We start from the raw sequence: 16,729 nt of genomic DNA, 5'->3' as shown, positions 1-16,729 counted from the left end.
CATCTAAAACTTATTCTCGCGATGAGACGAAAAAAAATTTTTCAGGCATAGCGAGACTGGGTAACGAAATTGTAAAATCTGAAAAAATTCAGTGAAAAGTCGATGAGATGAACAATAACAATAGGACTTAACGGTGGATTATTTGACGACTCAAGCATCCTTTGCGTTATTGTTAACCACCTGGGACGCATATATATTTTGTGAACAATGGATACTTTGACGACCATAGCTTTTGACCAGCACGTTATCGTACGGTTGCCGTCAAAAAATCACAAAATAGTGGAGCTCAAGCCTAATACCTCCATATCGTTGGGAAAATTCGGTGCTTTTGAAGTAAATGACATAATTGGTTATCCATTTGGTTTGACCTTCGAAATATACTATGATAATGAAGAAGTTTCAGCCGATGAGAAGAAGGATTCCAAGCCAAAGAACAAAATCCCTATTGGGAAAGTAAGGTTATTGTCACAGGGGGTTAACGATGAGAACAATGACAAGGAAGACTGTCTAAGCGAGACTACATTGTCTATTAAGGAAAAATCAGTCTCTGTTGAATTGTCCAGCATTGACAGCAGTGCCACAAATCAGAATTTAGTTAACATGGGTAGCAAAGCCCAAGAGTTAACCATCGAAGAAATTGAAAAAATGAAGCAAGAGTCCTTATCTAGCAAAGAAATCATTGATAAGATTATCAAGTCTCATAAAAGTTTCCACAACAAGACCGTATACTCTCAAGAAAAATATCTCAACAGGAAGAAGCAAAAGTTCGCAAAGTACTTCACTGTTGAATATCTGAGTAGTTCTAATCTCTTACAGTTCTTAATTGATAAAGGTGATATACAAAGAGTGCTGGACATGTCTCAAGAATCAATGGGAATGCTGCTGAACCTTGCAAACATTCAGTCGGGCGGAAGCTATTTGTGTATGGATGAGACTGGTGGTTTATTAGTTTACTTTCTGTTGGAAAGAATGTTTGGTGGAGATAATGAAAGTAAATCCAAGGGCAAAGTTGTTGTTATTCACGAAAATGAACATGCGAACCTGGACTTACTGAAATTTGCTAACTACTCTGAGAAATTTATCAAAGAGCATGTTCACACCATATCCTTATTAGATTTTTTTGAACCACCTACACTAGACGAAATTCAGGAAAGGTTTACTCCATTGCCTAAGGAAGAAGCACGTGCATTGAAAGGTGGTAAGAAGAACTCATATTATCGTAGACTAAGGTGGTACAATACACAATTACAGATCTTAGAATTAACAGGCACTTTCCTATACGATGGTCTTGTAGTGGCAACTACGCTACATTTGCCGTCAGTAGTACCGAAGTTAGCTGAAAGGGTTCATGGTTCGAGACCGATTGTATGTTACGGTCAGTTCAAGGAAACTTTGTTGGAATTGGCCCATACCTTGTACTCTGACTTAAGATTTTTGGCGCCTTCCATCTTGGAGACCAGATGTAGACCCTACCAAAGTGTAAGGGGTAAACTGCATCCTTTGATGACCATGAAAGGCGGTGGTGGATACCTAATCTGGTGTCACAGGGTTATACCTGCGCCTGAACCCACTTTGGAGGGTACAGCTGTAGTCGAGACCAGCAACGCTACCATTGAGCACGATATTAAAAAGCAAAAAATATAAATACGTGTGAAGCGTTTCTATTTTGATAACCTTCCCCGGAATATGTGAAATGATTTTAATTTATATGTAATTACATTTATATTTTATTTTTGCTTCGAGTAAGCCTCTTGCTTATTGAGTGCAGTTGCTAAATGCATTATAGTCCCAAAAGACGGAAGAATTTGAAGCAGAATACCGCCTTTGGAAGTGTTTTTAAACCCATAGACAACCCTTGGTTTGCCATTGGAGTCATATTTTAAGCCAATGGACCAGATTTGACGCAGTTTGAAATCGTCCTTAATACGCCTTTCCACATAATCGAACTGGTCAGTATCTCCAATCTCATAAAAGAAGGAGTCAGTCTTCGACAACCAATGATCTACTAGATCTTGATAACATTCGAGCTCGCCCACTAGTGCTAGTTTTGGTTCGAACAGCCTTACAGAGGGTTTCACATCTCTATTAAAATCACACCTTCGAACATAGGGAGGATTCCCAGTAAGTATATCTATATGCAATGGATATTCTTCACCGGCATTTGAAGATAGGATGTCTCGTCGTATCAGTCTGCCTTTGCTCACCCTGTTCTTCAACATATTTTCTTTGGCCAAATTTATTGCTTTTTTTGACACGTCAATGGCTGTAAAAGTTGAATTCGGTATACCATGGCTTAAAGCAAGAGCAATACACCCTGTTCCTGTAAACGTGTCACAAATATGCAGAGGGATAGCATGGTTGATTAGGGTTGAATTATTTATAGTTGTGGCTAACTCCATAACCCATTCCTCAGTTTCCCATCTTGGTATGAGGACACCTGGCCTACAAATAATGTCCAAGGGTCCAAATGGTTGTGACCGCAAAATGTACTGTAATGGGACGTGCTTGTACCTTTGCAAGCATGCCCAGCGGATGGATTTCTCCGGAGGCAGCTCTTCGGTGAGCCAATTATACTCGAGTTTCGCTTGCTCGAGATTTCTACATTCTGGAAGCAAAAGATGCAAGCACGGCCGTGTTCTGGAGGCTTTTCTTATCAATGAGGTCGATAGGCGGGGCATGAATTATTCTTAGCGATTTTCCTCCAATTATCAAATTCAAGCACGCTCTTTGGCAATGCTTTGAGGGAAAAAGTATGATTACCTTTATATTTTATAAAACATAACAGGACCGTAACGCAAAACCACTGCAAGATGAACAGTCAACTATTCAAAGACGTGTATTCACCAAACCTTATATGACATGCAACTGTCGAGCAATTGCTCATATAAAACGGTCAATGTCAATCTATGACCACGTGATAAACACGTGATCTATAATGTTCGTATAAAGTTATAGAAGGCCATCGAAGAAATAGAAAATTTTTTCATATTTTGAAAAAAAGAAATGAAGAGCTAATAGAGCATCGGCATACATGGAAAGTATTTAACTTGCAGATCAATTCACATACTTATAAAACGTGTAAAAACTCACTTCATTTATATATTGACTAAGTAGTTCTTGCTCGATAGTTTTCTCAAATATTTTTTTGTAAAGCAAGTTCTCAAAGTACCTTTTTTCCATACTTCTTAGGCTCGAACAAGCGTCTTATTTGATTACTGTTTCGTATTTATTTTTTTGTTATTTGTTACCATATCATTTGATAGAACATAATTAAAAATTTTCCAAGCTGAATTCTACATCTTCCAACAACAATAATAAACGTCCAAAGATGGTTAAAGAAACTAAATTTTACGATATCCTAGGTGTTTCTGTCACCGCCACTGATGTCGAAATAAAGAAAGCTTATAGAAAATGTGCCTTAAAATACCATCCAGATAAGAATCCAAGTGAGGAGGCAGCAGAAAAATTCAAGGAAGCTTCCTCTGCATATGAAATCTTATCAGATTCAGAAAAAAGAGATGTATATGATCAATTTGGTGAAGATGGTCTAAGTGGTGCAGGTGGCGCTGGCGGGTTCCCAGGTGGTGGCTTCGGTTTCGGTGACGATATCTTTTCACAATTCTTCGGTGGTGCTGGAGGCGCTCAAAGACCAAGAGGTCCTCAAAGAGGCAAAGACATCAAACATGAAATTTCTGCATCTCTTGAAGAATTGTATAAGGGCAGGACCGCTAAGTTGGCCTTAAACAAACAGATTTTGTGCAAAGGATGTGAAGGTCGTGGTGGTAAGAAAGGTGCTGTCAAGAAGTGTAGCAGTTGTAATGGTCAAGGTATAAAGTTTGTAACAAGACAAATGGGCCCAATGATTCAAAGATTTCAGACAGAGTGTGATGTCTGTCACGGTACTGGTGATATTGTTGATCCAAAAGACCGTTGTAAATCCTGTAACGGTAAGAAAGTTGAAAATGAGAGAAAGATCTTGGAAGTCCACGTTGAGCCAGGTATGAAGGATGGTCAAAGAATCGTTTTCAAGGGCGAGGCAGATCAAGCTCCAGATGTCATCCCAGGTGATGTTGTCTTCTTAGTTTCCGAAAGACCACATAAGAGTTTCAAGAGAGATGGCGATGATTTAGTATATGAGGCCGAAATCGATCTTTTGACCGCTATTGCTGGTGGTGAATTTGCCTTGGAACATGTTTCCGGCGACTGGCTAAAAGTGGGCATTGTCCCTGGTGAGGTCATTGCCCCAGGCATGCGTAAGGTCATCGAAGGTAAAGGTATGCCAGTTCCAAAATACGGTGGTTACGGTAACTTAATCATTAAATTCACTGTCAAGTTCCCCGAAAACCACTTCACAGCCGAAGAAAACTTGAAGAAATTAGAAGAAATTTTACCTCCAAGAACTGTCCCAGCTATTCCAAAGAAAGCTACGGTAGACGAATGTGTACTCGCAGACTTTGACCCAGCTAAATACAACAGAGCACGTGCCTCCAGAGGCGGAGCAAACTATGATTCAGATGAAGAAGAACAAGGTGGCGAAGGTGTTCAATGTGCATCTCAGTGATGATCTTGGTACAGAAAGATCATATTATTCACGATTCATTTATTCATCATTCATACTTTTCATTTCAGAATGCAGTTATGTAGCTATACATATGTAGAGTAATAATGGTAAAAAAGCAGTTTACCGAAAAAAGAAGTTTTAAAATGAGAAAATGATATTTTCATGAAACTTGTGTAGGAAAGTTTTTCAGTGTTATACTATTCTGTTTATATTTTTCATCATAATAAACTTTTTGTCAGATAACACTTTGCATTTTACTCGCCGGTTCTTTTAGCAAGAAAATAATGACTCTGAAGATTAACAAAGCAAAATACTTTGATTTAATTTTTAAAAAGTACATGAAAAGTCTATAAATTGTGCTTATAAAAATATATGCAAAATATGTGTCTATTAGATTAAAGAATGCAAAATTAATGATTACCTTGTAGTTTCCTTTTCTTTGAAAGGTTCTATGGTATTAACAGGGGCTATATTTGTTGTTTCGACAATCTGTCCTCTCTCCATGTCATGCCGTATTTCATTGGAATGAACATTAGGAAGTTGAAGAAAAACACCAACGCACATAAAAATGTGAAAGTACCACCTACAGTCATTGAAGCTTTCATTTTGGCAAAACACCCCATGAAGATGGTACTCAAACTGCATCTAACAAAGTTGAAACAACTACTTGCTGTAGATGATTTGGTTGGATACAGATCCACCAGTAGCGTGGTTGATGTTGATAGTGTACTCATTGCACAATATGAGCAGACAAATGAAGTAATTAAAACAGATTCGATTCTCCAGCCTTTATCTATACTCCAGCCGAATAATAGATAGGCTACTACTGCCAGAAAATTCTGAGGTAGAAGACATACTAAACGGACTCTGAACATGTTTATTTCTGCATCTTGTGGAATCAATCCGTTGGCCTTGTCGAGTTCAAACTTTTTCAGTTTTCTTTTGAAATACATGTCGATCACTCTACCCGTGAAGAAAGAACCCATTAAACCACCAATACCACCGGGTAGATAACAGACACCAATTATAACCAGGCGGTAGTTATATGGCGCCACTGATAAACCTGATGATATAGAAGAAAGCATTAATGTCCACATGGCAAATAACAGCCCCGACGGAAATAAGGACAGGATAATTTCTGGAAGCACGAGGATTTTCCCTGCGGATGACAAGTCTAGTTTGGGAACAGTACGATCTAGTGTCTCATAATCTGGATTATCGTACTTGAATCTTCTCCTGACGGGACCCAATAGAAAAATGGGGGCCCTGTTGATAAATTTTTTAGGCCTGATGGAAAGGTTGCCTGCAATGGTTCTCTTTGTTTCCGGTAAGACAAGGAAAGCAATCAAAAAACAACTACCACAACCAATGGTTAAAAACCAAAAAATAGATCTCCAATCCCATCTTGCGGTCAAGACGGCACCGATAAGACTACCAAAACATTGTCCAAGTAAAACAAACCCCGATGTGGCACCGACAAAGGTGCCTCTTTCGTGTTTTAGAGTGAAATCCCCGACGACACCGGAGCTGATTGCAATTGTGGGGGAGATACCAATACTTTGAATACATCTCAAAAAGATAATAACACCGTACGATGGAGCACATGCTAGCCCAATGGATGCGACGACATATATTAACATGCCTGCTAAGATGATGGGCCTACGTCCAAAACAATCTGCTAAACCACCACTGATGGTGGGCGATACACCTTGAAACAGTAGGTACACGACCACGGTTATATTGATCATATTTTCATCCACATTGAACTGCTTCTCTAATTGTCTAAGGGCAGGATAATAGATTGGGGACCCTAGCGAAGACCAAAACCCACACATAGTCAGGATTGCTACCATTCCCCATTTTTGACCATAACTTAATAACGTATATGGTGCGCCTGTCTCTGCGGTTATTTGCTGTTGAGGATCAATTTTGTCATCACCAGAGTGAGAAGAGGTCTCAGATTCTAGATCGCCCTCTATTTCCCTTGTAGTAGCTTTTGATAAAGTTCCATGACTGTTGACATAACCGCCTTCGAGATTGAGTTTTTCACTCTTGGTTTCACCATTCGGTATTGTGTACTCTCTTGTCGGATGTTGTTCGTTGGGAGTGGGATACATCTCGATATCCTCTGTATATATACTGTTACTTCGTGACATGACCGCTTTGCTCTCTATAGCTTAATTAGGTAACTCGAGGAAATGTATGTCTGCCTCTTTAAGTAAGATATTCTTCGAGATTTTTGAGTAAGTATAAGAAGTTTAAGGGAAGCCACTATCGGCAATATAAGATTCGTGAATTGCGGAGGGAAGAGAAGAGTGTATATATAACCCTGACAGTGCTATAGGCATCGTAATATTGAGAGTGATCAACAGTATCCTCGATGAGGCCAAGAGAAGTTTCTTTTTTTCTTCTCCTAAAGTGCCCGCAGCTTCCCGCTGCTCAGAAAAAGAAATGTGAGAGCGGCTCTTTGTCTGCAGAAACTAACGCAGGAAGAGGCATTTGACGGAACAAAAAAATGGTGTCAAGAGCCGGGTGATGCGCCAATTCTCCGACACCGGAACAAATCGGTGAGAGATTTTCCGATAAGTGACGGGTAACGGGCCGGTATTTACCGGTGGAGTTTCATCGCGGGTCTTTTTCGTTTTCGTGTCTGCTCCCTTCCTGTATGGATGCTCTATCGCGAGACGCAATGGTGTCTATTTGGGATAAGTTATGGAAACAGGAGTCATCGAGGGCCCGTTCCTCCATTCTTTCTTTTTTTAACACCTATTCTATTTTTCTTTTCGAGAAAAGCACGGTAACTGCTGTCGAAAAGCCGCATGGAATTCGAACGGCAGCTGATCCAAGAAATGGAAGGGAAAACGATCATGTGATTGGAAGACTTTTCTCAAGGCGTTTATTTCACGTGACAGGAAAACAGAGGTGTGTGATATATAGATAGTGTTTTCGAAAGGTCTTTAATGCTACGGATAGCTTATGTCTCTAAAGCGAAAATAAATAAAGAAAAAAAAAGATAGTAAAATTTAGATGTGGGTTTTAAGTATATTTAAAAACAGATAACAATTGACGGGTAAACAAAAAATAACGATAATAATACAATCAACTAGACTCAAAGGAAAAAAAACTGCTGTGCCTGAGTTTAGTTGTATAAAACAAATTTAGCGCTACCGGCAGTAACGGAAACGGTACACCCATCGGCGCCGCTGCTGAAGCTACCGTTTTCATAGACACATTCACCAATGACAGTAGAAGAATCGTCAGCAGCGACGATCTTGACGTTGAAGTTCAACGGGTTACCATTGTTTGGGTTAGGAATCAAGGACAAATAAGCAACACCGTCGGATGAACCAGCGCCAAAGTTTAACGGAGCCCAGTTACCAACGCCTGAGCTTGCAGAGCCCCAAACACAACCGTCCTCGACAGAAACACCGGCATTGTTGACGTAGTATTGAGCGGATGTTTTCAAACCTCTCCAAGTGTAGTAGGTATCCTGATCAACCACAGTCAATGGCAAGGAACTACCAGCCTGCACGTAGGTTGGAATTACCATATTTTCGGTACCCGGGTAATCGGTCCTACAGATAGCAACATCACTGCTCAACTCGGAGACAACGTAAGCGGCATCAACACCCCATTCACACAAGTAGTCGGTATCCGTGTTAGAACGATACAAGTAGCCGTTCTTACATAGCAGGCCACCAATGGATCTGCCGTCAGAAGGTTGCTCTGAGGGCCATTGTGTTTTGGACATACCTGGTTGACAGGCGTAAGAGCAGTAAGAGCCTTCCTTACATGAACCGCCTGTGGAAGTGTCCGTGTTTTCGACACCGGACCAGCTGCCTTCCTCCAACCAGTTAATTGGAACTACACCTTGCCCAGATGGAAATTGATCACAAGAAATGGTGCCGTCTTGGAATTTTTCATTTGGACCTGAAAAGTCCGCCAAATCACCGTAAATGCTGCCAGACCCGCTCGAAGAAGCGGTAGAGACTTCTGTTGTTATGGACGCTGATGCTGAAGAGACAGTGGCGGAGGCCTCTTGCGAGGTTGAAGTTGCTGGAGCGGAAGAGGAGGTAGTAGTGGTAGTGGAAGCAGTTTCCGCAACCATAGAAGAAGATGCACTCTTGGCAGACGTTTTAGCGACGGATGATTCAGAAACTAAGGTGGTAGTTGAAGCAACTGCAGAAGAAGTTTCGGCTGAAGAAGCTTCGGCTGAAGAGGGGGTAACAGTCTGACCATTTTTATCGACAATGACCGTTTCGTAAACGTAAGTAACCGCAACAGCCCTCTTGTGCTGGTGAGAACCGTGGGCAGTTGTGGTACAGTCAGTGTCAATGTCTGCCGCGTACGGCAAAGCGGAAACAATAGCGCTGGAACCGATCAATGAAGCGACGGTTAAAGTAGTGGCGGATAGTTTCATTTCACTTTAAATCACAACAATAAGAAAAGGGAAGTATAGAAGTTAGTAAAAAAAAATTCATATTTGCAGTCGTGAGTTTGTCCTGTTCTCGGTTGTGCGCTAATGCTATCACTCGGCATTTGTTCAAATGTTCACGATAGTCATAATTGAAAAAACGCAGGCCATATCTCGAGAAGTTAAGAACCGCATTTCGCGCCGTAAATCTAACGGGGCGTAAAAAAAGAGTCATGTACGGAAAAAAAAAAATAACGGGCGTGTAAAGATTTGCTTCACTCTCGGGAGAAGGTGATGCGCCGAACGAAAAAAAATAAAGTATGGCGATTGCGTAATCCGTAAAACATTGTACAAGCCTCGATGAGGATGTAACGTGAAAGACAAAGGGCTCGCAGTGATTGAAATTTGAACATACAAATTGTTTGAATAAATTTGGTAGAATTTCTAAAGGAGTGGAAAATAGTTGGGAAGATTATTTTTTTGGTTTAAAAGGAGCGTATAGTAGTTGGATAATGGTAAAAAAGTAAACTATTTTTTTGCCACAGAAAAAATGCAAAGAACTATGTTAAAAATACAGAGATTGTTCTCAATACGATAGGTTTCTTGAAGAAATGGAAATGGGATATCTTATTTTTCGTAGTATGTATTTAAACAAAAAAAAAAAATGCGATGCTGACGAGAGGGGTGCGAGAAAAAGGAAAGATCTGGAAAATTCATATTGTTTATAAACTTTGCGCAGGGCAGCTTCCTCGTGCTCCGCTTTGTTTACTTTTGCTGTGAAAAAAATGCCGTCGTTTACGCCCTGAGGGAAGTAAAAATGGTCATTTTGCCAAATATGCCCAGCTTTAGCCCAGCATAACAGCCGGGTAAGCCAGTTTTGTTATTTGCTTCTCAACAAATCTGCTGGCTATCGTGCAGAGGAGAACGTTTAAGATTGTGGTAGTGGCCAAAGAAAGAACAAGAGTTGCCCGCGTGGATTAGGTTTCCAAGGGAAGAAAATAAAAGTTCGTAAAGCAAAAGAGAATATTTATTGTTGTTCAAGCGTTTCAATACTGTACCAAAAAAAAATGCAAATAGCATTGATAAACGAAAAACAAAAGCAATTTGAGGAAACGTAAAGTGGCTCTTTATTTCAATGAGCACTAGCAACGTTCCCCCTTTGGCAGTGTTCTTTGCAGAACCCACCAATTCATTACTGGATGTGGCCTTGCACATCCAATAATGAAAAACCTCGGTCTTTACACAATACAATATATAGAAAGATAGGGATAGTATACATATTGAAGCACAGAGTAGTGCTAGCATGCCCTTTGTTTCATTTACATGTCTTCAACAATGAAACCCTTGTGGGAAACGTAGATACCATCCAAAAACTTACGGATATCCTTGTTTCTTACACGACAGATCTGTTGTAAGTCAGCAGCGTTTTGGGAAACATCCTCGACAGAGTTACCGGATAAGACGATTTCATCCTTAACGTTGGTGGAAAATTCAATGGCAACACCATCTCTGACTGGAACGTTTCTGATCTTCTTGTCACCCAAAAAGTTTCTGACTTCGATGAACTTGGCGCCGTCCTTTTCAATGATGTTGACGTTGATTGGGAAATGCGCGTAAACGTATCTCATCTTGTACTTGTAACCCTTGGTGACACCAGTGATCATGTTATCAACCAAGGACTTGACGGTTCTCAAAGCAGCAACATGCTTTCTGTCACCGTTGTGAACGGCAACCTTGATCAATTGGTTGTCGATTTTGGTGAAAGTGACGTCAATGTGTTTCAAGTTCTTGGTCAACGTTCCTCTTGGACCGACAACCTTGACGATTCTGGACTTAATGCTGACAGTAACGCCTTCTGGGACGTGAATTTGTTGTTCGGTTTGAATGTACTTCATCTTTCTTGTGGCAATTGAAAACTAAAACTTGCTATGTTGTTTTTCAAAATATTTCAAAGTATAATTTAGAGGTATGGAAGGGAAATTCAGTAGGAAAGTTAAGTACGTTCCAACACATTTATTTTCAAAATTGTCGTCCGTTTAAATAATTTTCATTTTTTTCTGCGTCGGTTTTGAAAGAAAAAAAAATAAAAAAAAATAAAAAAAAATTTGGGAATGTTTCCGTTCTTGAAGTAAGGACGAGAGAGAAAAAAAAAAATTCCTCCGTACAATCTCAAGAAACTCAGTACACCACACGACAATTAATGTCACATACAGATCATTGCATACACGTTCTTATAGTTTGCGAAAGTACAGACAACTATCTTTCTGGCGGTAAAAATGGGTTTGAAGATCAGCTTCTCTTGCAATGAAGCTCTGATCTGTTCTTTTCACTCTTCAAAGTGCACATACATCATACAATAATAACTTTCCTTTTCTGAAAAAGTTTGTCATTTCGGACTTGAGGAACGGAAATAGTGGCGAAAGAGCTAAATATAAAAAAAGAGTAGCTTTTGTAAGAAATAGAAGAAAAAATTTCTTCCATTGGCTCAAGAACGTCAATTAACAAGAAGACGTTTGCACAGGCCTACAGTAGCCTAGAAACACTTATATTTAGTGTTCATAACTCCAATTGTTGAGGCTGTGCATCTAAGCCTATATCTTAATGTCTATATCATGTATAACTCGTAATAGTCTGTATCTGTCGGTGCAGATTCCCCTTTGATTACACTTTATGCTTATCCCTTCTTGAAATGCAATACTTGGTGGCCTCTTCCCGTCCCTTTGTGTGCCATAATCGTCCCTCAGAATCGGTGATGATGACTTATGCCGACCCCGCCCCAGAACCCTTCGCACAACATTACCGAAAATCTTTGTTTTATGCCCATGAAAGAGAAAAAAATTCGCTCGCCCTGTGCCCATTTTGATTTTTCTAGGTAAATTGGTAAATAAAGGAAAAAAAATGCCAATGGATCCGCATTTCCAAAGGTAAACAAAGAAGTGACATACACTGAATCACAGGATTTCTGCACCAGTTGAAACGCTCTAAACGCTCTATAGCTTTCTTTTCCCGCTGAACTTAACCGCCAGTAGAGAGGATTGCACTAAAGAACAAAAGACTTGGGAAATCTATAAGACTAATCTTCCCGGTCCCTCGCACAAGTGATCAGTGATTCAAAAAGAATATCCGGTACGATAAACAGATATACGTGGGCTATTTGCATTCTTTTTTATTTATTGAGACTTCATCAATGCCTAAGAAATGTCCAGCAGCAATTTCAACGAGATGAACGGACTGAATATTACTCAAACGCATCATGGAAACACAAAATATACCGCTCAGGACCACCAAGGCGTAGTCAACGCTATCATCTCCTCGCTTACGGTCCCAGATCAACCTACTACTGTGTCATTACAATACTCCAATGACAAGAACATGGCTACGGAGATTCAAGCCTATGCTAAACTATCCGGGCCTAACTGGACCTATTATGTGAAAGATTTAGAGGTTTCCATCGGCAGAAACACTGAACCCCTCAACAACCCTCTGCAGGAAAACACGGACGGCGTAAAGACCCCATACCGAGTGAATATCGATCTTGGACCAGCCAAAGTCGTCTCTAGAAAACATGCCATAATAAAATATAATATGAACATAGGCGGTTGGGAATTACATGTATTGGGCCGTAACGGTGCTAAAGTAAATTTTCAAAGGACTCACAATGGCCCAAATAACCCCTCTATTCGATTGTCTTCAGGAACTTTACTCGATATTGGTGGCACACAAATGATGTTCATCCTGCCCGATAGTGACCCGGTGATTGCTCCCACTTGTATAGAGCATTTAATGCCTAACTTGATAAACATGTACGGGTTGGATGGTAACAACAACGCTTTACTAAGAGACATTATCAAACAATCCAACTATGCTAAGCAAACACAGCTAACTTCTAATCAACAGATCAAGGGCTTTAAACTTTACGGAAGCGGTACCAGTGACCCCTTTGGAAATGGAGCAAACATGGGTCCCAATGAGCAAGGCTTTTTCAGCAACAACAACAACAGCAATAAGGCCAACAACAGCTGCTTTACATCCGCAAACGAAAGTTATGCAGACAAGGCAGCCCCAGCCAACACCATCAATCAACAAACCGTTTCTCCACAATGCCCTTCAAATACCATTATTGCCGCAAACTTTGTTGATTCGTATAAATCTGCCAATGCTTATCCTCAAGCTCTGGATTTCACTTCTGATTTATCCCACGATGAGAACAGGAACGTTAAACCACCTCATTCATACGCGACCATGATTACACAAGCCATATTATCTTCTGCAGAGGGTGTCATCTCATTAGCCGACATCTACAAATATATATCTTCAAATTATGCCTATTACAGGTTCGCCAAATCCGGCTGGCAAAACTCCATTAGACATAATCTATCACTCAATAAGGCATTTGAAAAAGTTCCAAGAAGACCTAATGAACCAGGTAAAGGTATGAAATGGAGAATCAGCGAGTCTTATCAGCAAGAGTTTTTAAGCAAATGGAATACAGGTAAAGTGGGGAAAATAAGACGTGGATCTTCGGTGGCAAGACAATTGCAATTGCATATGGCCAAATTTAACACGTTACCCATGGAAATGGACTATAGGTTGTCACAACCACCTAAACGACAACTGCAATCCCACAATGTTTTAGAAATAGCCAATAGTAACATTATAGAAGGGTTTGTACCACATATACCACCACAGGCAAACCTTCCTCCACCGCAACAATCTCAACCACCAGCACAGCCACCACAATCACAACGCCAAGAAATTCAATTCACATTTACAGATTCACAAAACCGAAATATAGCATTAGCAAGACCTATCAACACACCGCAACTACAAACCTCCAACTCAAATTCAAATCCAAATTGTAAATCAAATCCAAATGACTTGAACGGGTACAAGGAATCGCTTCACCCTCCTGTAATATCAATTTCACAAATGAATAGACAATCTCCAAACAATGCGCTAGTCTCGTTTACTAATGCATGCGCTACTTCCAAAATAATAAACAGCAATAGCGATAGCAATAACAACCCCCCAGCCAACAATAGCAACAATAGAAAAATAAACTTGCCTGCTATATCCACATCTTCACCTGACGAGAACAGCAATTTAGAGCCAACAACGACTGCATCATCTGGGAACTCTAACCTAGAGCACCCGAGTGTCACGACGACTTCTTCATTAGCACCAAACAACCTCCACCTTTCTCAGCCTTATGATACACTGTTACGGTCTCCCACGAAGGCATTTCATATTACTGCAATGGAGGCTTATACACCAGAAAGAGGCAGTGCTAACCGCACGAAATCACCTCTTCATAGTAACAACAATAATAGTAATAATAACAACGGTACAAACCATTCTAATTTACAAACTAATGGAATGGAGAACAAGCAAATGGGCCCAGTATTGGAATCTAACGTTTTGAAGAATATGGAATCAAACAATGATAATAGGCGGCTGACTCCATCAACAAGTAAGTCGCAGAATGTGAAGAGCTCACCAGGTGTTTGGAATTTGCTGCAATTTAGCTCTGTGAACAACACACCTGCCACTAATAGCGGAAGTAATAAGAAAGGATCTTCCACAAACCAAGATACGAAGACCATTGACAACGAGAATGCCCTTTCAGAAAAGAGTTCCGACACAAACTCAAATGATCTTGAAACAAAGGATGTTAATTCTTCACCTTTGAAGAACCAAGGCCGCGGTGCCGCGAATGCCAAAGAACTGATATTAGATACGGATGGTGCGAAAATCAGTATTATGAACAACTAACACAAGAAAGATAGAGAGTAACTAAGGCGGAACAAGTCGATAACAAACGATTAAAGCGTGCTTTTCTTGTCTCTGAACAAAAAGAACAGCTTCCTTTCCCACCGTTCCATTATTACCTAGGCAATACTAGGAGATAAATATATCAAAATATCTCATATAGTACATTAATTCGCATGCATTCCTTTTTTTTATACTTTTCTTTTCGTGTTTGATTATCAAACCTTCATATATGTATTTTTAAATTCCTATATTTTTTCATAGATAACTTTACTTCATGTAGTTGATTTTCGCCGCTTATGATATTTTTGGAGTACTCGAACCGGAGATTCTTGAATCCGTACATTTCAATGACCCAGACATATAGTATTCTCTTCAAAATGTTAAAGGTAGATAGATTTCTGTAGGCCCCGAGGGATAGGCCGAAGGACAGACGGCAAACGGTCTTCCCTTGCAAGACGCTCCGCGCAGCCCGGCCCACCTTCCCGAAAGCCTCTTCTGGGCTTTGCCTAAGGAGTGGTCTTCCCAGTGGTCCTTGTGATAGTCCGTCGGTGATAGTGATCGCTTTGTAGGTAGGCGCCTGACCTTCCTGGCTCAGTATTGCTTCTGCGGGCAGTAGCAACATCGGATTCTGGAAAATTAATTTAATATTGGTAAAACTGATTTTAACAACTATAACTGTTTTGCAAATAGCCTCAGTCTATTCCAGCTAAGGTATTACACAACCAACCAACCATAAAAGATGTCTCAACCAGTCGTTGTTATTGATGGTACGTAAAGAGTTCTAATTTTAACAAAATAAATTGAATATACAGACGGAGGAAGCTGCGATTACCATCGCTGAGCACAACATTTTCGATGCAATAGAATCCCGAAAAAATATGTTACAGATGCATAACAAAAATGACTGCTATCAAGTTAAATCAAGATGTTTGCAGATCTGCAAAAGAAACACCAAAAAATGTTAATCCCAACTGAATTCATATGATTCCCAAAAGAATAAATTTACGCCGCCCGTGTAGCTGGAGCTTATGATTGAGTCAACAGACGAGAGAATGATAACCGACCAAAAACACAAATATTCAAGTGATTTTCCAGGAAAAAAGAACATTGGAAACTCCAGCTTACTTTGTAGCCCCAACTATATTCAATTCATCCAGATATAAGAAAATAAAACAAGATTACTAACATTTATTTTCTCTCTTTTTTATTATAGCTAAGGATCATTTGTTGGGTCGTTTGGCCTCCACTGTTGCCAAGCAAGTATTGAACGGTCAAAAGATTGTTGTTGTCAGAGCCGAAGCTTTGAACATTTCTGGTGAATTCTTCAGAAACAAGTTGAAGTACCACGACTTTTTGAGAAAGGCTACTGCTTTCAACAAGACCCGTGGTCCATTTCATTTCAGAGCTCCATCTAGAATTCTTTACAAGGCTATTCGTGGTATGGTTTCCCACAAGACCGCTCGTGGTAAGGCTGCCTTGGAACGTTTAAAGATCTTCGAAGGTATTCCACCTCCATACGACAAGAAGAAGAGAGTTGTTGTTCCTCAAGCTTTGAGAGTTTTGAGATTGAAGCCAGGGAGAAAGTACACCACTTTGGGTAAGTTGTCTACTTCCGTTGGCTGGAAATACGAGGATGTTGTTGCCAAATTAGAAGACAAGAGAAAGGTCAGTTCTGCTGAATACTACGCCAAGAAGAGAGCTTTCACAAAGAAGGTCTCTTCTGCCTCTGCTGCTGCTTCTGAATCTGATGTTGCTAAGCAATTAGCTTCTTTCGGTTACTAAATTTCATGAAATAGTTCGTAATTAATCTTATCTTTTATTTTTTGCAAAACAACAAAACCACCTTACATTTTTAGTTATTTTTATTTATTCTGTTTCACATTTTAAATAATACAAATAACAGATAAATAAACAAATTAAATCACTGGTATAAATCCTAATCACTCAGTTTTTTTTGGATACAACCTACGCCTTGGAAAGGA

General features: G+C 40.0%; 8 protein-coding genes across 8 annotated transcripts; 4 read left to right on the top strand and 4 right to left on the bottom strand.

The window, feature by feature from the left end:
• Positions 1-207: 207 nt before the first annotated feature.
• Positions 208-1,644, top strand: GCD10 (tRNA 1-methyladenosine methyltransferase subunit GCD10; the record flags this gene model as incomplete). Its single annotated transcript, XM_056230860.1, has 1 exon — positions 208-1,644. The coding sequence occupies one exon, from the start codon at positions 208-210 to the stop codon at positions 1,642-1,644; it is 1,437 nt and encodes a 478-aa protein (XP_056084736.1).
• An 83-nt stretch (positions 1,645-1,727) lies between these two features.
• On the bottom strand, positions 1,728-2,678 carry MTQ1 (S-adenosylmethionine-dependent methyltransferase; the record flags this gene model as incomplete). The annotated part of the gene is made up of 1 exon (XM_056230858.1): positions 1,728-2,678. One exon carries the CDS (start codon positions 2,676-2,678, stop codon positions 1,728-1,730), a length of 951 nt encoding a protein of 316 aa, XP_056084735.1.
• Positions 2,679-3,328: 650 nt separating this feature from the next.
• Positions 3,329-4,561, top strand: YDJ1 (type I HSP40 co-chaperone YDJ1; the record flags this gene model as incomplete). Its single annotated transcript, XM_056230857.1, has 1 exon — positions 3,329-4,561. One exon carries the CDS (start codon positions 3,329-3,331, stop codon positions 4,559-4,561), a length of 1,233 nt encoding a protein of 410 aa, XP_056084734.1.
• Positions 4,562-5,028: 467 nt separating this feature from the next.
• On the bottom strand, positions 5,029-6,717 carry AQR1 (Aqr1p; the record flags this gene model as incomplete). The annotated part of the gene is made up of 1 exon (XM_056230856.1): positions 5,029-6,717. One exon carries the CDS (start codon positions 6,715-6,717, stop codon positions 5,029-5,031), a length of 1,689 nt encoding a protein of 562 aa, XP_056084733.1.
• Positions 6,718-7,700: 983 nt separating this feature from the next.
• Positions 7,701-8,981, bottom strand: SUN4 (putative glucosidase SUN4; the record flags this gene model as incomplete). Its single annotated transcript, XM_056230855.1, has 1 exon — positions 7,701-8,981. The coding sequence occupies one exon, from the start codon at positions 8,979-8,981 to the stop codon at positions 7,701-7,703; it is 1,281 nt and encodes a 426-aa protein (XP_056084732.1).
• A 1,313-nt stretch (positions 8,982-10,294) lies between these two features.
• RPL9B (60S ribosomal protein uL6) lies at positions 10,295-10,870 on the bottom strand (the record flags this gene model as incomplete). The annotated part of the gene is made up of 1 exon (XM_056230854.1): positions 10,295-10,870. One exon carries the CDS (start codon positions 10,868-10,870, stop codon positions 10,295-10,297), a length of 576 nt encoding a protein of 191 aa, XP_056084731.1.
• A 1,303-nt stretch (positions 10,871-12,173) lies between these two features.
• FKH2 (forkhead family transcription factor FKH2) lies at positions 12,174-14,747 on the top strand (the record flags this gene model as incomplete). The annotated part of the gene is made up of 1 exon (XM_056230853.1): positions 12,174-14,747. The coding sequence occupies one exon, from the start codon at positions 12,174-12,176 to the stop codon at positions 14,745-14,747; it is 2,574 nt and encodes an 857-aa protein (XP_056084730.1).
• A 739-nt stretch (positions 14,748-15,486) lies between these two features.
• RPL16B (60S ribosomal protein uL13) lies at positions 15,487-16,529 on the top strand (the record flags this gene model as incomplete). Its single annotated transcript, XM_056230852.1, has 2 exons — positions 15,487-15,514; positions 15,961-16,529. 2 exons carry the CDS (start codon positions 15,487-15,489, stop codon positions 16,527-16,529), a joined length of 597 nt encoding a protein of 198 aa, XP_056084729.1.
• Between the last annotated feature and the right edge of the window lie 200 nt (positions 16,530-16,729).

The sequence above is a fragment of the Saccharomyces kudriavzevii genome (genome assembly GCF_947243775.1).
Source record: "Saccharomyces kudriavzevii IFO 1802 strain IFO1802 genome assembly, chromosome: 14".
Classification (NCBI taxonomy): Eukaryota; Fungi; Ascomycota; class Saccharomycetes; order Saccharomycetales; family Saccharomycetaceae; genus Saccharomyces; species Saccharomyces kudriavzevii.
The sequence above is the reverse complement of the archived record's forward strand: the minus strand, read 5'-3'. Positions and strand labels throughout refer to the sequence as shown.